Source organism: Mastigoproctus giganteus, chromosome 2, assembly GCF_048544385.1.
Source record: "Mastigoproctus giganteus isolate SK-2022 chromosome 2, ASM4854438v1, whole genome shotgun sequence".
NCBI lineage: Eukaryota > Metazoa > Arthropoda > Arachnida > Uropygi > Thelyphonidae > Mastigoproctus > Mastigoproctus giganteus.
The window spans coordinates 212,764,614-212,788,710 of record NC_143576.1 but is presented as its reverse complement, the minus strand read 5'-3'; the positions used below and the strand labels follow the sequence as shown (position 1 = coordinate 212,788,710).

Below are 24,097 nucleotides of genomic sequence, written 5' to 3'. Positions count from 1 at the left end.
ACTCAGGGGAGGTACCCATAGACTGGTGATGTGCAAATGTGACCCCAATTCACAAAGGAGGATCAAAGGCTGACAAGTAATTATAGACCTGTGAGTTTAACTTCTGTTCCAGGAAAATTAATGGAGGCACTGGTTAAAGAAGCACTTCAGGATCATCTAGACAAGACTTCAGTTATAATTCGGATACAGCATGGTTTTGTTAAGGGGAAGTCTTGCTTGACCAATTTGATTGGATTCTATGATGCAGTCACAAAAGAGCTGGATGCAGGGAATAACTTTGATATTATATACTTGGATCTTAGAAAGGTTTCTGATACTGCTGCACAAATTGGAGCAGTGTGGCATTGGAGGCAAAAGGAGTGGTTGAGGGGGAGAAGACAGAGAGTGGTAATCAATGGACACTGCTCATCATGGACTAATGTTATTAGTGGAGTCCCTCAGGGTTCAGTGTTGGGTCCATTATTGTTTTCTGTATTTATAAATAATATTGATGATGGTATATCAAGCTTAATGTCCAATTTTGCAGACAATACAAATGTTGGCATTTTTGTTAAGGACACTACTGACGCTATGCTGCTGCAACAGGATCTGGAAAGGTTGAGAGGTGGCAAATGAAGTTTAACATTGACAAAAGTAAAGTACTACATATGGGAAACAGCAACCCCAGAGCAATGTATCAACTCTGTGGTACTACATTGACAGTGGTAAAGAATGAAAAGGACCTGAGGATAATTGTGCAGGCAGATATGAAGTTCTCTGAGCAGTGCAGACAGGCTGCAAGAGTAGCTCATGGTGTCTTGTCAATGATATACAGGAATTTTTCTAGCAGGGATAAGGAGGTGATTATTCGCTTGTATAAGGCAATGGTCAGGCCACACCTTGAGTACTGTATACAGGTCTGGAGGCCTCATTTCAAGAAGGACGTAGAGCTGCTGGAACGAGTACAGAGAAGGGCAACAAGATTAGTGAATGGAACAAAGGGTTGCTCTTACGAATAAAGGCTTAAGTTTTGCAAATTACAGTGTCTGGAGACAGTGACCTGCGAGGTGATCTGATTGAGGTGTATATAGCCTTGAATGGTTTGAGCATGCTCAATGATGATGGGATTCTTTCTCTTGCTCAGAGTAATCACCTGAGAGGGCATAAAATCAAATTGAAGAAAAACAGTTGTAGGATAGATGTGTGGAAGTTTGCCTTTAGTCAGCAGGTAGTTGATTGATGGAACAAACTTCCATCTTTTGTATTGGAAGTTGATAGCATAAAGAAATTTAAGGCTGAGCTGGACAGGTATTTGGAATGAACACAGGTGTGAAATGGGAGCTGTTTTTTTTTTTTTTTTTTTTTTTTCTTTTGGCTGATGCTACACAAGTTTGATTTCTTGCATCATATGCCTCTACTAATGTTAATGCCAAATCTGCATCTGGTGACAGCAGAAGCATTTCCCAAATTTCTATGTAATGTTGTTATAGATGGTGAATTCACAGATGAACAGTTGTACAACTGTGACAAAACAGCACTGTACTATAAACTTCTTCCCAACAAGTCACTAGATATTTAAAAATGGCACCCAATAAAGCAGGCTTAAAAACTGTGTTACTCTGCACAAACAGAAATCTATCACAAGCTAAAGCCATTGTTCATCAGTAAAAGCTGAAGAGAAGATCCCCAGTGTTTTGAAGCACATTAACATGAATCTCTACCTTTAATTATAAAAATAGCTGCAACTGTTGGATGACGAGTGATATTTTTGCTTCCTGGTTTAAAAGTGGGTTGTACCATCAGTGAGATTCCATTTGCATTCCAAAAAACGTGAATAAAAGGGTCTGTTACTATTGGATCATTGCCCGGCTTATCCTTGGGCTGATGTCCTGAAATCGAAAAATGGCAAGATCAGAGTCACATTTCTGCCAAGGAATACACACAAGTGCAGTAATTCAGTGCATGGATCAGGGCATTATTCAAAGGCTACTATCGTGGTGAGCTACTTGCTGGTGTTGTGAACTTAGAAATTCAAGTTCTAGAATTTCTGAACCAAAAGATGTTGCATATAACACTGGATTAGAATTAGAGAAAGTAAGCTCAACAGCAACTGAAAACTTCTGGAAAAAATGTATTGGAAAAGACAAGATCACTAATAATAAACTTGAATTAGCAGCACTTTCAGAACAAGAAGAAAAGGCTACTTGTAGCATACTTGGAGCAAATTACTTAGCTGCTTGGATTGAGGTGGATACAGAAATTCCAGCTGTGCATTACCCAAGCAAGGAAGAAATTGCAGCCTCTGTGAACAGTCAGAAGATAATCGACAAACAGAAGGTCAATGACACAGGGAGTGACTCAAAAGATAATGTGGATGACTCATGTAAGGAAAAAGCACCAGAAATTAACAAAGTGCTTGAAAACATTAATCAGGTGATAGCATGGTTTGAATGTCAGAGTGATAGCGAATATTTTCATTTATTGCATCTGACCACTATTAAGAATTATGTACTGAAAAAATGCTGTCATCAGTTCCAGCAAACTAAATTACATGACTATTTCAGAATGGATGCATAAAATGTAAATCCATAACAACATTGTGTATTAGTAGAATGTAAAGGGAATGATATAACCTTTAATACTTTGTCTTTTAGTATTTATACTCCTAAAATATTAATAAATAAAATATTTATTTATAAAGTAAAGTGCATTTATGTTAAAGGAACTGGGAAAAAAAATGGTAAATTTTTTTCTGCTATAAAAATGCACTTTGCTTATAATGTGAGTATTAAAGTTGTCGCTTGACACCCATGTTATATCAAGGTTCAATGAATTTAATACTGTTCAGTTTTATATTGCTAAGTAAGGAGATAAGTGATGTTCCCATTATAATGGTTTTTTTTTTTTTTTTTTTTTTGATTTGGTAGTTGTTGGCGCATCGGCTTCTGTGGCCATATTGCACCTCCCAAGGTTTTTTTTTTTGCAGTACTTTGATCCAAGCCCGAGGCGGGAATCGAACCCACGACCTTTGGGTTGCCGGGCAGGTACTTTACCCACTCGGCTAGCCCGGTCGGCCCCATTATAATGGTGGCATAAACTTTCTTTAACAACCTTACTGTTAGATCTGATGACAAGATTCCACTGGGGCACCTGTAAACATTGTCAAATTAGCTAGGAAGGGTTTTTGTGTTGGTAAGGAATACATGAATGCACTACTCAAATTCTGTAACCCAAATATTTATAAAATTTTACTTAAAAGTGATTCAAGTAATTTATTAGTGTTTCTTCCTTTTACAACTTTTCTATAACGTACATTCTTATAGCTTTAATAAAATGTTTCCATTAGTTTGAAATAATAATTTTCTTTCTTACAAAGCAATACAAAAAGATTACTATGATAAAATCCATTAAAAAGGAAAGTGAAGGCAATTATTCTAAAATCTATATGTAAAAGAAAAGCAGGTTATTTGTTTAAAATGAAAAAGGGGAAAGTGAATCTTCTGTATATCCACATAAGATTGACAATCAGAGTCACAGGCATTAAAAATGGAGTTGTATAGAGGCCGTTAAATCAAAACCCTGTCCAATAAGATTACTGCTCAATTTATTACTGTTGAAGTAATCAGCATTACTGCAGATTACTGCTTCAACAAAAGTGAGGCAGCACTCCATCGTGCTGGAATATGGTTCTGCTAAGGACTTTGCATTCAAGGGGTAAGCTCGGGGGGGGGGGGGTCACAAAAGCCCTTTGTTAAATTTTTGGGGATTATCCAAGCCTATTATTAAAAAAAAATTGTATTTCAGTCTGCTGTCTAGCAAAATGCCAGTGGATGAATCTATATGATCTGGACTAGATAGCAAACAATGAACATAACTCAAAATTAAAGTGTGCTGTTGTGGCTACCAGCCTCTAAGGTTAGATAAGCAACATTAACAGACAAAATTCAAATTTAAATCAATCTAGCCAGTCAGCATCTAAACTAAATGCAAGTGTGCAAAGTAACACTGAACTCAGTCATAATAAACAGATTTAATATAAATAACAAAATTAAAATCAAATGATTAATTAATGCAAACAAAATAATAGAATAAATTCAAACATAATGAAGAAATCAAGGGGTGGTTATGAACTTTCAAACAAAAGAAAGAGGGGAACAGAAGAATATAAATCTATATACTTGTGAAATAGTTAATGATCATACAAATGCTATCTATAATGACAAGCTATTACTCTCTTTCTCTCTGAGCTTTAGGCTCAAATGATTAGTTTCTAAAACAACTTGCATCCTGCAATTACAAACCAATGATGATCAACTGTTAAACAGCTTTTCTCTGTGGATGATATGATTCTCAGGGTAATGCACAAGTTTAATTTTCATGAAGCAAGGTCAAGTCCTTTAAGTCAAGAAGAAATGTAGTTCTGAGAGCAATTATTAATAGGAATTTCTTTCACATGATTAAAAACAGAATATGATTTTAGCTATATTATTAAAGGTATTATAATAAGAAATTAAGCCATATTTGTAGATGATTTAATGAAAAAAAAAGTCACCTTAATAAAATTTTATAAACTGTAAATAATTACCTCAGAAATTATTATAATTAAAATAAAATAGATTAGAATATTTATATTCTTGAAACATAACTTACTTGCAATCATGCTCATACATTTTAGATCTATCATTACACTTAAAGAATTTACCCTAAAAAAAAGAGATTAAAAATAGGTTAATTTACATTTTTAAGAGTATAATCAAACAATTTACAAACTTTACTATAGTAATCATATATGTTTCAGATAGTAGAGAAATTAAAAGAAATCTTCTGATACAATAAAAAGATTCTACATAAAAATGCCTTTATAATTGAATATAAATCTTTTATTCTGTGCAGAGAAGTTTCACACCCATTGATTAGAAGGACAGCTGCTCATAAATTTATAAAGCTGCAGAACCAGTCTACTCTGTGAAAAACTGGTAACAAGAATTGAACAAATTGCCAGGTGGCATCAAATTACAAATAAACACAGCAGTAGTTCAAAGAACTTGTAAAATAACTTAGATGTATTATTCAGACAATCCTGAAATTTTACAAAAACCATCATTCAACAGGTATATATCACTGTATAATAGAATCACTCTACTAACAATAGGTACAATAGGTTTTTTTTTTTTTTTTCCAACCAGAAAAAAAAAAAAAAAAAAAACCTATTGTAACTGATCAAAAACAACCTTTTTGACCAGTGTGCTAGTCAATTCACACCAGAAAACTTATGTCTCCCTTTGATCCTCCTTGTGGATTGTGGTCACATTTGCACATTTCCAGTCCATGGGTATCTCCCCTGAGTTCAAGGAAGCTCTCATAATTATGGCTTAAGTTTTCTGGTGTGAATTCACTAGCACACTCCCATGATACATGACCTGGAAACTGCACTATCTCTGCCACCTAAGAAATTCTGTATTGCTCAGTCAGTATGCAGTGTGATAACCTTTGTCTTTTGTGATTTACAGGGAGCATTTCCTTTCATTAGTGTGGAAATGAGGCCAGTCATAACCAAATACTCGAGTATGAGAGTGCAGTAGCACGCACGCACAAATTGGCCGTGGTTTTCAAGTCCACATGACTACTAAATACAGTTTATATTGTATTCATTATCAACAGATTAACAAAAATTATACTAATATAGTGAGGATGTTGGATTTGACCAGATATATATACAGACTCTGTAAAATCCGGCACATTTTACAAAAAAAAAAAAAAAAAAAAAAAAATCAACATTTTAAACTCTGAATATATTAAAAATACAGTCCAGCACACAGATCAAAGGTTGGAATTTGTCTAAGAATCCATGCAAAAAAGGGTATATTTTTCTCTATATAAGAAGCTTGCAGGAGTATTTTTAATAGCCATAAAAACATTTTTTTACTGCATAGACAATGCAATGATCCAAATTTTGCAACCAAACAAACTGGAGTCAAGATTCAGTATTGGATGTCCCTTCCAGACTGCTAGCGATACAGCCGTGATTGACGGGTACTGACTCCGCCCAGTCTCACGTGATCTCCTGAACATATGAAAACATCTGGAGTGGGTGACACACACACTGCGTGCCACCCATGCCAGATTATGAACTTCTCTGGCTGTTCGAAATGTCACGTAGTGTTAATATTTGATTAGCCAATTATTTGATTTTTTGGATGCGTAATTAAAAACAAAAAAGAAAAGTTGTTTGGTTTTGGAAAAGGCTGAATAATACATGTAACGGGGGTGTGGGGGTCTATTTTAAAAAAAAAAAATTCCCCTATTTGCGTATTCAATTGCTTGTCATTTTCTTTTTGGTTTCCCTTGGTTAAGTGTGGGTGTCTGTTGTATTGGGTGATTTGTTCCTGCGAAATATTAGTTCAAAAACGTTAGGTCATTTAGAAAATATAATTAAATTGATCAGGTGATTGGCCAAGTTTCCATGTGAAATCGTCTAGTAGCTTGTAGTGTAATCAGTAATTATTTGATTGCTTGTGATTTACTTTTTGCTTTGCCTTGGTTAAGTGCAGGTGTCTCTTCTGGGTGATTTATTCCTGCAAAATATTAGTGCGAAAATGTTGGATCGGTTAGAAAATATAATTCGATTGATGAGGTGAGTGATTTCTGTCCTTTTAGCATTTCTGTTGATGAGCATCTGCAATTTTCAGTGTTAATGCTCATGAAATCGTCCGGTAATCAGTCGTTGCACATGGTGTTAATTATTGTTACAAATCATCTGGTAATTATGATTTGATTTGTTACAAAACAAATCCCCTGCTTTTCTGCCCGATGATCTGTTACAAATCATCGGGCAGAAAAGCAGGGATAGGGATCAGCAGCCCCTATCCTCCGCCCTGTCTAGTAATGTATGGGCAGGGCCGCGTCGAGAGCTTTTCGGGCCCTAGGCATACAAATGAAAGTTGAGACCCTTCTTATATAAACAAGAATGAGGGTGATATTTGTTCAAAAAAAAAATCACAATTTTTGAAGTTGTGTTAATTTATATTATTATTTTGAGATTACAAAAAAATATAAAATGAAAATAAAAAATCAATATTAAATTATTTTAAGAAATTTAAAATTTTTGTTTTCTAATTTTGACATCTGTAAACTTATTAATATCCTCATAACAAAGAGTTTTTAGAATATCCTTTTCTATGTACAGTATTGGGATGTTTATAAGACATTATTAAAGGTATCTGCAAATAGTATTTAAAATTATAATTATATTTAAAGAAAGTTACAAATTTATATTTTAACAATACAATAACAATAATTTAATAAATACGAAATAAAATAATGTATTACGATTTATTTATAAAAATGTTAATGTTTTTCAAATTAAGTAAATAAAATCAAAAAATCAAATGTAATGTAACAAATTCTGGTTTAAACAAAAAAATATCAAAAAAGCAATATAAAAGTAAGTAATATTTAATACGCTACAGAGAGAAAAATGTTTCATATATGTATACCATATTTTAAAATATATCTTTGTCTAAATAGAAAATTTAAAAATTTTATAATGTAAAACATAGTTATCAAAAAGCAAAATGTAAGTACATCTTATCATTTATAATTATAAAGAAAAAAAAATATTATTTTCATACAAGAAACAAAAAATTTGTGTGAGGAACTCTCACACGTTGGAAGTAAAACTTCTTACCATCAATGTTCGGGTCCTTTGATGTGTGTTGATTTACCGATAGCAGTTTGACTGCAACTGTATGCATCAAGCTATGTGTAGACAAATGTTTTCTCCTGCCTCCACTCATGTTGTACTAGTGGTTCGTGAAAACCAATGTATACTTACGGACAGTGCACAGCTGAGCTGTCGCGTACATTTCCCCCTGCCATCAAAGTATCGACAAAAGATACCGCCCAAATATGACATTGGGGTTGCAATAAGTATTATTATTGGTATATATTTTTGAATTAAATTTAGAAGTCGAAGGCAGTGGATTTATTTATTTCATGCAATAATGACAAATACCTCCATGCAGGCCCTAGGCACGTGCCTATTTTGCCTAGTGGTAATTTTTTTTAAAAAAATTGCGCATCACCTTTTCTTTTTTTATTTCAGTTGCGATTTGTGGGAAGAAAGCGGGGGTTAGGGGGTGGCAGCCCCCACCAAAAATTAAAAAAAAAAAAAGGGAAAAAAAAAGCATTTATGTTCACTTGCTTCAGCAATTCTCGTTAATTAGTAGACATTATTCTAGTAATGTACAGGCGAGAAGAATCCGTGGTTGCATGTCGTGTGAATTTTTGTTACTTGTTTTTTCTTTTCTTTTTCTTCATTTCATCCGCTTTTGTGATGTCTCGTGACATATTGCAATCCCGAATAACGTGCATTTTAGTTACTTTCTTTTTAAAAAAAAATTGCCATTTCCCGTTCTTTCTATTTTTCTTTTTGATTTGCCACATTGTTGTTGATCAACAATAAAAATTGTTAATTTGCTGTTCCAATTTCTATCATGAAATTCCTTAAAAATTACCTTTGCCTTTTTTTTTTTTTCTTTTTTTTTTTTCGGTCAATCTCATTGTTAATGCTCGTAAAACAGCATAGAGAAAAGTGCATTTTTGTTTCTGTTTTTTTTTTTATGTTCATTTGCCATTCCTTTTCTTTCGCCTAATTTGACGTTAAATTACCTTTACTTTTTCTTCTTTTCAGCCTTTCTCATTTTTAATGCTCTTAAAATAGCACATGGAAAGTTCTGGTATTGTAAAAAATGTTCTGTGCGAGTGTCTTTATTAAAACATAGTTTTATGGAAAATACAAAACTTACATTAAAAAAAGAGGCTAAGATTTAGTTTAAGGTGCACACCAGTAACTATGACAGCATTCCATTTGGAGATTTCAAAAGTAACAGCAATTAAGTTTTAAAAGAAACTAAGAGATATTTACAAATTGCAGTTGTTAAAAAAAACCCATTAAGTTGGGTGAAACGGGGGAAACTGTACAAGCAGACGAAACTGTATTGGTAAAACCAAAACATCACAGAGGACGAAATTTAACTGCTAAGAAGAAATGGGTGTTTGGAGTATTTGAAAGAGAATCAAAATTAAGTCTTCATGAAATTCATAAAAAATTAGAAAGCAAAAACTCTTTTATGCATTATTAGAAAAGTAGTGAAGAAAAATACTACTATCAATAACAGATTAATGCAGTATTAGAAAAAAAGAATTACAAACATTTAACGGTGAAAAAAAAAAAAGGTTCATTTTGTAGATCCACATACAGGACCACATATGAATAACGTCGAAGCCCAGTGGAAAAGACTAAAAAGTGTGACTAAACAGCAGCTCTAAAGGTATGTTGACGGGTCACATGAATGAATATGTGGTGTCAAATTTATGGGAAAAATCATGAAGATACTTTTCAGAATATTATTACTCAAATTGCAAATAGCTATTGAGGTCTAACTATATGATTTACATTCATGAATTATCTTTTCAAAATGATCCATTCATTTTTATGTGCTTCATTATGTTTTTTTTTTCTCATTATTAAAAGCAGATATTTGGAGTTCATGAGCATTTTTACTATATTATTGACTTAGGTTTGGTTACGAAAAAAGGAAAAGGTTTCTTTATTTTCATTTTATTTCATAACCTGACCTTAAAGGTTAGGTTAGGAAAAGAAAGCAAGATTTTATTTATATTTATATATATATATACTAGTAGTAAAATTATAAGTTCCATAAGCAAACTAAGCAGATGAGAAAAAATAGAGAAATTTTTGAAACATGTTGTATGTCAAATGCTACAAAACATGCAAGGAAGCAAAAGAATATATAAATGTGTAGTAAGAAACATTAATACAGGGTCTGTAAAGATGGACTTTATTTCATTTTTCTGCTACCTTTACACCCTTTTAGTTCAGGCATTATGTGAACTTCTCATATCCATCTTTGCAGACCCTGTATTAATGTTTCTTGCTACACATTTATATTGGAACAGGTCAACAGATACAGATACTTGGGAAGCATAATGACAGAAAATGGAAAAAGCCTGGAAGAAATAAAAACAAGAATTTCAATGGACAAAGAGGCATATTATATTATGAACAGCTATTGAGGTGTTGATTGATGTTATGATGTGTGTATCCACGCGAGTGTCTTTAAAAATACATTAATAAAAATTAATATTTTGTTAATAAACAATTTAGGTGCTAGTCCACCCATGATTCTAAAGAAAAAGGTCAGGTTACCGCTCCACTTTCGGAGGGGGATCAAGCTCCCATGGGATTCAAGTGAAGGTAACCTGACTTGTTTTCACCATTAGGGGATATTATTAAACAACAAAATAAAAATACAGCAATAAAAAATTTATTTTTTGTTAATAAACAATTAGCATTAGCAAAGGCACATGATGCAAGAAAGCAAACTTATATAGCATCAGCCAAAAAAAAAAACTATTTCACCCATCCACCCGCTCCAAATGTTTGTGAAGTTCTGCCTTGAATCTATTTAAGCTATCAACTTCTACAACGACCACTGTAATTTACAAAAATCTAAGCCTTTCTTTGTAAAAGCAACCCTTTGTTCCATTCACTAATCTTCTTGCCCTTCTCTGTACTCGTTCCAACAGCTCTACATCTTTCTTAAAATGAGGCCTCCAGACCTGTATACAGTACTCAAGGTGTGGCCTGACCGTTCCCTAATACCAGGGGATAATGCCTCCTTATCCCTGCTAGAAAAATTCATATATATTATTAACAATACACCATGAGCTACTCTTTCAGCCATTTGCACTGTTCAGAAAACTACATATCTGCCTGCACAATTACTGCCAGGTGCTTTTCATTCTCTACCACTGTCAATGTAGTACCACAGAGTTGATACATTGCTCCGGGGTTACTGTTTCCCATATGTAGTATTTTACTTTTGTCAATGTTAAACTTGATTTGCCCCCCTCTAAGCCTATCTGTTCAACTTTTCTAGATCCTGTTGCAGCAGTGTACTGTCATTAACAACCCTGCCAACCTTCGTATCATCTGCAAACTTGGACATTAAGCCTGATATACTGTCATCAATATCATTTATAAATACAGAAAACAACAATGGATCCAACACTAAACCCTGAGGGACTCCGCTAATAACATTAGTCCAGGAAGAGCAGTGTCCATTGATTACCACTCTCTGTCTTCTCCCACTCAACCATCCCTTTATCCATAGCAGCAATTTGCCTCCAATGCCACACTGCTCCAATTTGTGCCGCAGTCTTCCATGTGCAACAGTATCAAAGGCTTTTCTAAGAGCCAAATATATGATATCAAAGTTATTCTTTGCAGCCAGTTCTTTTGTGACACCAGTTCTTCTGTAATTACCATTGTCTCCCTTTGATCCTCCTTTGTGGATTTGGTTCACATTTGCACATCTCCAGTCCATAGGTACCTTCCCTGAGTCCAGGGAAGCTTTCATAATTATGGCTAAGGGTTTGCTTACTTCCTTTGCCGCCTCCTTTAATATAACTGCATAGATTCCATCCACCCTAGGTGCCTTTCTTGTGTTTATCTTCAACAATTTCTCCTCAATTTTACTCTCAGTTATTACAAGTTCGTTTGTTATTTTGTTTTTAGGAGCATTAGCAACTAAGGCCATATTGCTCCGGGATATGTGGTGGTCATTCTCTGACCTTTCCACATCCCCCGTATTTGGTGGGCACGGGCTTGAACCCCGGTCTAATCAAGACAGTTATTACAAGATTATCTAGCTTACTGCCAGAGTTGAATACGCCTCTGGCATTCCCCTCCCTGAATAACTCCTCATGTGTGAATGTCAATGCATACTATTCATTCAGTTTGTTAGCTAACTGAGCAGTATCATCAACAGTTGAACCATCGATATCAAGTGGACCAATCTGATTCATCCCGTTCCTTCTACAGTTTACATAAGTAAAGAACTCTTTGCTGTTTTTCTTTGCATCCCGTGCCAAAGATGTCTCGTAATCTGCCTTCTCCTGCCTGACCTCCGTTGTAACTTGGTTACAGACCATCTTATATCTATCATAGGCTTTGTGTCACATGTTAATTTATATATATCCCATGCATTTTTCTTCTCTGTCACATGTCTAATTAGTTCATCTGACATACATTCAGGCCTTGAACAATATTTCTTTGTTGTATGAAAAGCCTAGTGGCTTCCAAGTTTAATTCTTTGAATGCTTCCCATTTTGAATTTGTTGTTGGTAACATTGTCAGTTGGTTCCATCGTATAGAATTTAAATACTGTCTCAGACCACCATAGTCACCTTTACGAAAGCAAAAACCCTTCCCTTTACCCTTGATGGTAGTTACCTCTTTGCGTAAATCCCACTTCAGCACGCTGTGATTACTGCCACCTAGTGGTTCCTTTATCTGCAAATTCTTGATGCATGAAGAATCACTACTGATAATCAGGTCAAGAGAATTACTCCCTCTTGTTGCCTCCCGAACATGCGACTGTAGAAAACAATCATCCAATAAATCCAGAAAAGCCTTGCTAGTGTGTGAGTGACCAATCCACAAATTCCAGTCAATATCTTGGAAATTAAAATCCCCCATTACAAGACACTCTAATTTACTGGCCCACTCTATTTCTCTGCACAATTGCTCATTATACTCATCAGATTACTTAGGCCTATAACATACACCTACTCTCATTTTTCCTTTCCCAGTGCTTAGGTCACATCAAACAGACTCAACATTGCATCGTCCACCAACATCAATTGGATGGACTTCCTTAAATCTTATGTGTTTCTTAACTAACAGCATAACACCTCCTCCCCTCCTGTCCTGTCTATCCTTTCTGTACACATTGTACTCCCCAAATTCCAATTCTGCTCTGCTTATGCCTGTGTGACACCATGTCACTGATATCCCAACAATATCTGCCTTTGATGTCTTGACTAGCACACTTCAAGCTGATCGAATTTATTAACTATACTCCTGCATTGGTGTACATGCACCTGTTTCTACCCTTAGTTACCCTAACACAGCCCATGTATTTACTTGTTCCACTATGACTCTCAACAGTCCTGGAAATTCCCATTGCCTTGCTTTCCAGGCTGCTTCCCAATTGCATTTCAACAGAAGTAGTGCAAGAATCACTTTTACCTCTGCCAGCGGCTACTGTTAATCTATTAGTCCATGTATCTTCCCCCAAGCTAGCAGTTTTCCGACCCACCTAACTCTGCCTCGATAGCATCAGCAAATATTCTTGCACCCTTTCTATTTAAGTGTATCCCATCCTTGTAGAAGCAGTCTCTCCTGTTAACAAGCACAGACCAGACTGAGAAAAATTCTACCCCTTGAGCCTTGCACAATCTCTCCAGGGCTGAATTGATCGACAAGGCTCTCAATCATATACTCCCTCCTATCACGTCTGGGCAAAATTGCAGACACTTTCAAATTCAACCCTAACTCACAGCTTTTTTTCAGCACTGTCTTGCACTTGTTAAATAATTCTGCCGGTCTCCTACTCTTAATATCATAAGGGTCAATGTGTACAACAATATCACCCTTTGTGCCCTTAAAGGATGATATCTGCACAACGTCATCAACCTTTGCCCCTGGCAGACATACCCAGGTCCTGTTCTATCTATCCTCTTTGCACAATATGTTCCCCATTTCCCTGACAACAGAGTCAACTACAACAGCTAGTTCCTTTGGGACTAGCGCATTCTGCCTTGGGGGTTGCCGCTGTGTTGCATGATGTTCAAGTGCAATTGGCGTTGATGTGGGCAGTTGAGAGCTTGATGGGCCCCTTAATTTAAATCCTTCGAGTGCATCCACCCTGTCCTTCGAGCTCTCATATAAGCCCATAACAATGCCCAATTTATGCACTAGTCCGCCCATGATTCTAAAGAATCAATGTCAGGTTACCCCCTCCACTTCAGGAGGGGATCAAGCTCCCATGGGATTCAAGTGGAGGTAACCTGACTTTTTTTCACCATTATGGAATGCATTCATTAAGGAAAGTTACCATTTAGGCAAGTACCATTAGTGCTTCTGAGATTAGGGCAAGTGATACTAAACTGATGTTATCATCTGTTGTGTTCATGCACCAATCAGCACATTGTTTGCCATGCCTATCTCTCAATCAATATATTGTTCTCAACTTCTACTCCACACCTATAACACTTACTATCTGTTTACCGAGCGAGCAGCACTAGAGTGCGGTATCGGGAAACTAATTTTCCGCGTAAGTTAGCCAGAGTTTGTGTTGGCTTTCTTTACCTTCACCAGGTTGTCTACTACTTCATAAAATTTGCTCAAACTACACACTTCTATAACAAGAGATGGAAGTTTGTTCCAACAATCAACTACTCACTGGCTGAAGGCAAATTTCTCCATGTCTGTAGTGCAACCATCCATCCTCAACTTGAATTTATATCTACTCATATCTGTAGTCTGAGCAAAAGAAAGAATTCCATCAGCAGCAAGCTTACACAATTCATTCACAACCTTAAACTCCTCAATCAGATCTCCTTGCAAGTGCCTAGTCCTGGGACACAGCAGTTTGCAGAACTGAAATCTTTCTTGGTAAGGGCATCCTTTTTTCCTCTCACAAATCTCATCATCCTTTTGTGTACTTCAACAGATCCCCATCCTCACTAAAATGAAGCTTCCAGATCTGTATACAGTACTCAAGATGTGTCTTAACCACTGCCTTACACAACAGAATAATCTCTTCCTTATCCCTGCTGGAAAATTTCCAGTATGTCATTGACAAGACTCCATATACACTGTCTCAGAGAACTTCATATCTAACTGCACAATTACCCCCAGGTCTTATTTATTTCCCACTAACCTTAGTGTGGTACCACACAATTGACACATACATTAATCTGGTATTAATGCTACCTATATGAAGTATGTTACATTTGTCAATACTAAACTTGAATTGTGACCTATCATCACATTTACCAAATTTATCTAGATCTTGTTGCAGTAGCTTACCTTGTGTGTGTGTGTGTGTGTGTGTGTGTGTGTGTGTGTGTGTGTGTGTGTGTGTGTGTGTTACGAAAATCCCAACCATAAGAGGTATTAGAACCTATAGTACTTAGTACCATGCTTGGGTTGGAGGTTGAGAAGATGAGAGAAGATATTTGTTGACATTAGACTTGAACTTCTGTAGACTGTAATTTTCAGGAAATACGTATGAAGGAAGGTTGTTCCAGAAAACGGCAGTTGAATGAATAAATGAGGAATATGAAAAGTTGGTTCTGTGAGTTTGAAGTTGGACAGTAAATGGATGTCGGCTGGTGGTGGCACGTGTTCGGACTGTTTTGAAAGAAAGAGCAGGAATTATAGAAGCCAATTCAAAAGAACAGTGCCCGTGGAAGTACATGTAGAAAAGGCATGCAGAAGAAACAATACATCTATGAAACAGTGAGTGGAGAGACTCTGTTAGAGACCAGTCATTAATTAACCTAACTGCCCTCTTCTGAATGGAATCTAGAAGCCTGAAAGAGGTTTTGGGAGCACCATCCCAGATGTGGGAACAATATTCCATGGTAGGGCAGATTTGTGATTAGTACAGAGTCAACAGCTGTTTGGAGGAAAAGTAAAGCCAAGAGTGAAAAAGAAAACCAAGTTTTTTAGATGCAGAGGAAGCAATATTTGTAATGTGCTTGTGCCAAGAGAGATTAGAAGTCAGAGTAATCCCCAAAAGAGATATATCAACTTGCCTAGAAATCGGAGTGTCACCAAAGATAAGCTTAGGAGCAGAAGAACTCTTTTTGTGAGATATGACAAGACTGAATTTTAGATGGATTGAAATCAACTAAGGTGTCTTTGCACCACTGGAGAATTACCTGGAGATTGGCATTTAAGGAACTGGTAGCGGATATTCGAGAAGATGAAGCTGATTGAGCAGGGCAAGGTTTCTCAAAATGGAAAGTGGAATGCAATGTGCTATCATCGGCAAAACTATGGATAGGATTTCCAGTCCATGGAAGAAGGTCATTAATATATAAGAGGAAAAGAGTGGGGGGAAAGAACTGGCCCTTGGGAGACACTAGCATTCGTGGAGACAGAGAGCCAGCTACCATTACCCTCAGTGAGCGATCAGAGAGAAAACTAGATAACCAATTACAAAAAACAGTTGGCAAAGCAAAAGATGGAAGCTTGTTTAGAAGACATTTAAACCAAACACGATCGAAAGCCTTTGAGATGTCAAGAGCCAACTGCTTGTGTTTCACCGAACTTTTCCATTGAATTTGTCCATAAATGGGTAATATAAGCAAGAATATCACCAGTAGATCGACACTGATGATAATTGGATGGGAGGGATTTGTCATCCTTTTTAATGGAAGACCACAGGAGGCACTGAATGGAGCATGTTGGGAATGGTCGAAGGGGTTTTACCAAGATCATTAATACAGGAATTTGAAGAAAAATAGGAAGCTAGCAGGTCAGCTTTATTCTTGGCTGAAGTGACAACAGAACCATCTGGTTTTGACAGAGAGCATAGATGGGCAAAAGTTGCTGTCAATAGCTTTGGCAAGAGACCAGAATGCTCGACTACCATTAGGGCAAGAAGCAAGTTTTCTACTCTTAGCCTGTTAAAAATCTAGTTTGGACTGATTAATAACTGCTTTTCAATTGTTGCGAGCTTTGGTGTAGGCAGAAAATGAATGCAATCACGATATGCAACATTCTTCTCCTGAACAGCCTTAGCACATTTATTGGAAAACCAAGGTTTAGATAAAGGACAAGCTTTTAAAGTGGAGTGTGGGATAAAGGATTCCTTTCCGAGAAGAATAATTTCGCTGACACGATTTGAGCAAATGTTGACATCAGAAATTTTGAAACAGTAGTCCGACCAACGAAAAGAAGAAAAGAAATTTCACAAGTCATCCCATTTTGCATTCTTGTAATGCCAAACAACACAAGGTTGGGAATAGCCATAAGATAAATGCTCTATTGGAGAAGAGACGATCACCAAGTTGTGAGGTGCCTAAAGGACCACTCACTGTGCAAGTGGAAATGGACATCGTTGAGATTAGAATTGAGACCCCATATATTTGTGAAATGAACTAGGAAGTGTTTGGGAGGTTTAGATCTTTTCACAGATAAGCTTACTCTATTAGTGTGACAAATCATTGTGCATTCAATAATAAGAAAAAGTGTGTGGGGGGGGATGCTGTATGAAGTAATGATTTTGGACATGGCGTACACATGTTAAGAATATACCCAGATCCTTGACATAATGTGGCCTTGACAATGTCCCCTGCATACACACTACTCAGACTCCCTCCATTTTCATTTTAGTTTAATTTTAGACAGCAAGTTGTAAATTAATGGAATAAGTTATCTTCATGGGTGGTAGAGGCTGACAGTTTGGGAAAATTCAAAGGTCAGCTGGATAGTTACCAATGGGAGGAGGGAAATGCATAAGTTGTCTATTTCCTTTTCTCTTATTATTATTTATTTTACTTTATTTAATTTTATTATTATTATTATTATTATTTTTTTTTTGACTGGTCCAGCATAAACCTTAGGCTTCCTTGCATCATATGGCCATTACTAATACAATTTTTCTTTAAAACAACTTTTTGTCTTTGATATATATTGAAATACATTGGAGGAAGTATCAATAACTTTGATGACTTCAATAACGTTTTCTGTGGAAGAAGCATTAATAACTTCGATGACTATAGTCAGTTAAACTTTTTTCGATGTTATCTGGTTGAAAGTACTGTAATATCAGAGCAGCTCATTATAAAGGCAACTTTATTCTGTTGTGAGAATTACGATCATTGCATTATCAATGAAATTTAGACCCTGCTGACTGTAAAAGCAGATGAAAGGACTAGGGAGTCCTGCAAACATAATTTCTTTGAAGTCACATAAATTTTAATTTTTCTCTTTAAGTTCTCTCTTATTCCCTAAACTTTGTAGCTTAACACAAACTGCACTAGTAGAATGTTAGTCATTCTACCTCATAGCATGAGGCCTTTGCCCTTAAATATTTTACAGTCTATATCACTGCACACTATCAGGCATCTCTCATATTGTGAATTTATACTTCATAACTGGGTTGTCACTATTGCAACACCAGGGTACCTGCCCACCCACAGGCGAGGCCAACAAGCTTTGAAACAGTGCCGTCTGGGTGGTGGTATCCGCTGAGAATAAATAACAGCAGGGTCATTCCGTGTCAAGTGGCTATCTTCAATTTTGTTGAAACTTGGTGTGGATGTTTAAACAGGTTTCAAATGAATCTGGACAAAATTTCAGTTCAAAATATAGTATGCTTGAGGCACCAGCACTTGTGTTATGCGGAATAAATCAAAAAAGATTTTCAAAGTTTTAAGTGTTACTGTTGCACAATGGTGAGAGATAGTGCTCTGAAACTTGGTATACATAGTTAACTTTTGACAGAGAATGCAAAACGTTTGGTGTCCGTCTTCACATTTTTTACAATGTGGTCTAAAACTGGCACCACAATTTTGTTGCGACAAATATAAGCAAGAATTTTGAAAGTCATAACTTTGAAATAAAAACCTTTGGTACCTTCTTCTTTGGGCATTCTATTTAACATCTGCATGAATTCAGCCTAAATAAATATGAGCTCTTATACTTGTTTGTTGGCTTAGAATTTTCCTTCAAAGAGTGACTCAAAATTTGAAATACAAATTTGACCTGTCTTAAGGGGCAAATATCTTAATGTGGAACACCTTCAATTCTCTCATTTTTGCCACCACTGGAAAGAGCAGAGTTTCAGCTTACAAGGATCATGGTTTATCTGTTTTGTGTCTTTGCACTTAAGGCCTTAAAATTAAACCTAAACATCAAGTAGTATTATGTGCCATATTGCTATTTTGTGAGATCTTTTTAGTTGCAGAACACTTCCTTAATCCTGTCTAATGTTTAGAATAATCTAGAAATAGTGTATTCTAGAATTTTAGAATATTAAAGAAGAATACTCAAGAATTCTGGAATATTCAAGAAGAATAATCAAGAATTCTAGAATATTCAAGAAGAATAATCAAGAATTCTAGAATATTCAAGAAGAATACTCAAGAATTCTAGAATATTCAAGAAGAATACTCAAGAATTCTAGAATATTCAAAAATTCTGGAATATTCTAGAATTCCAGAACATTCTAGAATACTCTTGAATTCCAAAAAAAAAAAAAAAAAAAAAAAACTGATGAACATTCTAGAACTCTGGAATATTCTAGAATCATACAAAAAAAGTAGAAATAACTGATATTTGAACCATTCTGTTATTAATGTGTTTATCTTCATGATGAACAGTTTTTATTTTGTTCCTCTATTTTTTATTGTTTGACTGTAATAAAGTTAATTAAAGTTTTCATTGCTTGCATAAACGTCCACTTATTAGTCAGCATGAAAGCCATGGAATCAGAAGATTTTGTAGGAGATAAGTTGGACTCATGCACCATCAGTCATATGGATAATTCTAAATGTCATGTGCTATCCTATACATAGAAAACTGGGTTAAAATTATTTAAAGAATTTAGCATTAGCATTAGTAGAGGCATTTGATGCAAGAAAGCAAGCTTATGCAGCATCAGCCAAAAAAAAAAACTACTTCCACTTCACCCCTCTGTTCGTTCGAAATACCTGTCCAGCTGAGCCTTAAACTTATTTAGACTATCAACTTCCATGACAAAGGATGGAAGTCTGTTCCACCAACCAACCAACCATCTGCTAGCTAAAGGCAAATTTCCGCAAATCTATCCTACAACTGTCTTTCCTCAGACAGATGTAGGATAGACATGCGGAAATTTGAAGAATAACAGCTGATAGGTTGACGTTGCGGATTAAAACTGGGTGAAGAAGACACAATTTGTATACACCATAAAGCCTTGCTTTTAACAAAATTTGAATTTTTGCGGCATTCGTGTTGCAATCCTTTCCAGAAGAAAAATCACATGGTGAAAAAAAGTTTACAACCAATTGATTTGTCAATGGCAGACTACCTGAAAGACTTAACAAAGGTAGACATAAAAAACCAGTCCAGAAGCTGTGCCCATCATGCCGAAAAGAGTCTAACAGCTCAGCAGCAACAGGAACCTCAACTTCATCAGGATCACACCATGATGGCAAAATGCATGTGACTGAAAGCTTGAACACAAATTTGATAGCTATTGGTATTCCAATAAACGAGGAGGCGCTGGTGGCACCAGCTGTATGCTAGCTAAATTAGTGCGCTCTTAAAAATTAATAAATAAAGAAGGTTTTCGGGAGTGTTGCTCAAAAAGAAGTTATATTTTAGATAAAATAAGTGTGGGTGAGTGATAGGTTAAGATTTGGGACCTAAACGTGGTTTTATTTTTTGGACTGAACTTTTTAAAATGGTTATCATTATTATGTTCGGACATAGGAAATTTCAAGGTCATTAAATTTTTAAGGAACTATAATCAGTCACTGGGAATTCTTAGTAGAATAGTTGTGCTACATGATAGCTTTGATGTAGAAGTTTTCAGGATACCAAATTGTATTTAAAAATACTCACGTTTTGCTGAGTTATACATTATTGGTATTTTCAAGGTCACAGTAATTTTACCGAGTCAGCCATTAGATGTTTCCAGGAGATAAAACTACAGCAGTGCCACCTGCTTGGTCAGTGGTGACTAGAAATTCGGCATAAATTGCGTAAAATTATGACATCACGAGGCAGCTTCATCACTGAATAAGAGCTACTCCATTTATATGGCTGCGGCAGGTTTAGTAGTTTAATTGGTTAAACTACTAAAGCACCGAAAGATATATGCTCCCAGAAGGGCCTCCCATGGCGGAAAGGTTTCAGTGGAGACGTCAGACGAAACCCGTTTCAAAAGGTCCACACACGACCTTTTCAACTAAATTGTGATCCAAGAAAGCAACGGGAAACTACTTGGATTATCCTTCCCTTGAAAACTTCAATGATAGATTACGCACATTGAAATGCTACATCTGGCCAATACTGCTCTACGGTGTAGAAACCTGGACTCTAACATCAGCCACTACAATAAAGCTCCAGACCTTCGAAATGTGGCTCTACCGAAGAATGCTGAAAATTCCGTGGACAGCCAAGATAACCAACGCACAGGTCCTGCAGGACATGCACACGGAACGGGACCTGCTCAAAACCATCATCAGCAGGAAATGCAAATACCTAGGTCACATCGCTAGGAACCAACAAAAATATCACCTACTACCACTCATCCTGGAGGGAAAGATCGAAGGCAAGAAACGCCCAGGCAGACCGAAAATGGCATGGCTAGATAACATCAACACCTGGCTTCACATGACAACAGCACAAATTCTACACGCAGCGCTAGACAGAGAACAATATCAAAACGAAGTCGCAAACGCCATTCGGCAGCAGTAAAGAAGAAGAAGAAGATTGGTATTCCTCCTCTGAAATTTCTGCAAATGGCTAAGAGAGACTCACAAGGCTATACCAAAGGAAGGCAAGTCAAGTACAAGATGTAATTGCCAGTAAAATTGCATCTATTGGTGGCTTAGATCCAAATGACATCATGGAGCCAAGTGCAAGTCATCAGTGTGGAAATTTCTTAGATTACAATGATCTGCTGAAAGAATTGAAAGAAAAGTTGATGGTATCAAGTCATTCAGAAATACTTCAAATATTAACACTAGCTCCAGTTAGTTGGTCCATAAAGAAAACAATGGAAGAGTTTAGTGTCTCAGAAAGAATGGTCAAGAAAGCTAGAAAACTTAAAGCAGAAGAAGGAATCATGGGCCATACCATGAATTTAGTCGGATATGCCCTGGAAATAAAGATTACATTTCCATTAGAAATGCAGATGGAGTAAAAATGAAAATGCAAAAGTGACTACTACTCAGCAATGTAAAGGAAATGTTTATAACTTATCGAGATAGAAATGGATCTGACGTTGGATTTTTTAAATTTTGTGAACTTCGACCCAAGTGGTGTGTCACAGTTGGTGCACCAGGAACACATTCTGTATGTGTATGTACAATCCATCAAAATGCCAAGTTAATGCTAGCAGCAAGTCCTGTTGAATGTGATTACAAGGTTCTCACTGGTAAAACAGTCTGTGTTTTGGAGTCAAAAGAATGTATGCTTCATCAGTGTGAAAAATGTCCAGGAATAGATGAATTAAAAAAGTTTCTAGAGAATATTTTTGGAAACAATGAACCAGAAGATATTATTGAATTCAAGCAAAAGATATACACTGACAAAGATAGACTGGACACAAAGCAATTAACAACAGAAGGTTTTATTGAAGAGTTGAGTACAAATATATTTAACCTTTCCTGTCATCACTGCATTGCTAAACATCATAGCTACCATTTGAAGTCAACAAAAGAAAGCCTAATGACAGGAGAATTGGTCATCTTGATGGATTTTGCAGAAAATTATTCATTTGTTTGTGCAAGATGCTGTTCAAGGGTTCCACTAGGAGAATAGCCAGGCTACATTGCATCCATTTGTCATTTATCACAAGGATGTTGAACTTCAGAATATAAGTTTCTGCATAATCAGTGACTGCCTTCGACATAACACAATTGCAGTGCATGTTTTTCTGAATATTTGAAGAGTTTCATGACAAAAATCAGGCACATTTACTACTTCAGTGATGGTTCTGGAGCTCAAACAAGAATTTTATTAACTTGTGTCATCATCAGAAGGATTTTGATATCAATGCTCAATGGAATTTCTTTGGCACTAGCCATGGCAAGTCAAGTCACCATGTGATGGAATTGGTGGAACAATAAAACGATTGGCAGCACATTCAGGTCTCCAACTCAATTCAATTGGGTCTCCAACAACCCAATTGAAAACCAAATCCTGACACCAAGAAACATGTTTGAATTTTGTGACAAGCATGTGACTGGAATAAAATTCTGTTTTGTTTCTAAAGAGGAAATTGAGCAAGTAATGCCATTTCAAGAGATAAGATTTATAGACAGTCATACTATTGCTGGAACAAGAGAAAATCATCACTTCATTCCTACTGATGCAAGACAGATTCGTGTTTGCAGAGTATCAAACGACACACCATTATCATTTGTAGCTCATGTAGATCAGACTAGTGAAACCAATATTCAATATGTGCCAATTGTTAATTTACAACCTGGCCAATATTGATTGGAAATATTTGTGAAATTTCATTTGAAGATGATGTATTGGTAAATTTCGTGCATCCTCATGGAGCAGCTCGCTCATTTCACTGGACTGCTAGACAAGATGTCTGCTGGATTCCTGAACAACAAATTATTGCCAATCTTCCAGCTCCAAAAACAACAATGGGACGACAACATAGCTTGCCTGAAGTAGTAATATCAACCATCAATGAAAAATTCCAGTCCATTATGAAGCAGCGATTCAATATCTTCACACTCACTTGCTTATTCCAAATTTTATTTATTATGTTTTAAATAAATTTTGTTGCAGTTATAACTTCTTTCAAGCTTAAAAACCAATAGAACATCATCTTCATGCTTGGAATCCTGAATAAAGACCACTTTTCAGGCTTGGGAACTTATACTAAAGAAACCTATGCAATTTATTTTCTTGCCATTTACACCCCCATTGTAAAAAATACAGATCTTTTTGTGCACTGGAAATATATCCTTTCTCCTTAAACCAAAGGGCAGAGTAATTGCAGAAAATTCCACTCTTGTAAATGCAATAGTTCTGTCCTTATTGAGATGTGAAACTTCACCATCAAATAAGCATGCAAATATTATGCGGAAAATATAAAATTTTTAAGGCCATTTTTTAGGCCTTAAGTAGCAAGACACAAAACTGCAAACCATGATTTCTTGTTGCTTAAAACCTGCTCTTTCCAATGGTAGCAAAAAACAAGAGAATTGAAGGTGTTCCACATTAAGATATATGCCCCTAAAGATAGGTCAAATTTTGAGTCTATCTTTGAAGGAAAATATCTCAGCCAGCAAACAAGTATAAGAGCTCATATTTAGTTAGGCTGAATTCATGCAGATGTTAAATGGAATGCCCAAAGAAGAAGGTACCAAGACTTTTCATTTCAAAGTCTTGCTTAAATTTGTCACGATAAATTTTTGGTGACAGTTTTAGACCGCATTGTAAAAAACGTGAAGATTTTTGAGCCTGGACACCAAAAGTTTTGCATTCTCTGCCAAA

The 24,097-nt window shown here is 36.0% G+C and overlaps 1 protein-coding gene across 1 annotated transcript in view; it reads right to left on the bottom strand.

Moving 5' to 3' along the window:
* The window catches only part of LOC150090042 (muscle calcium channel subunit alpha-1-like), a 1,145,904-nt gene that overhangs the window by 354,889 nt on the left and 766,918 nt on the right, over nucleotides 1–24,097 (bottom strand). Inside the window, exon 26 of the mRNA XM_090389719.1 lies at nucleotides 4,630–4,682. Coding sequence (XP_090245845.1) covers nucleotides 4,630–4,682 — 53 coding nt within the window. The remainder of the gene's footprint in view (nucleotides 1–4,629; nucleotides 4,683–24,097) is intronic.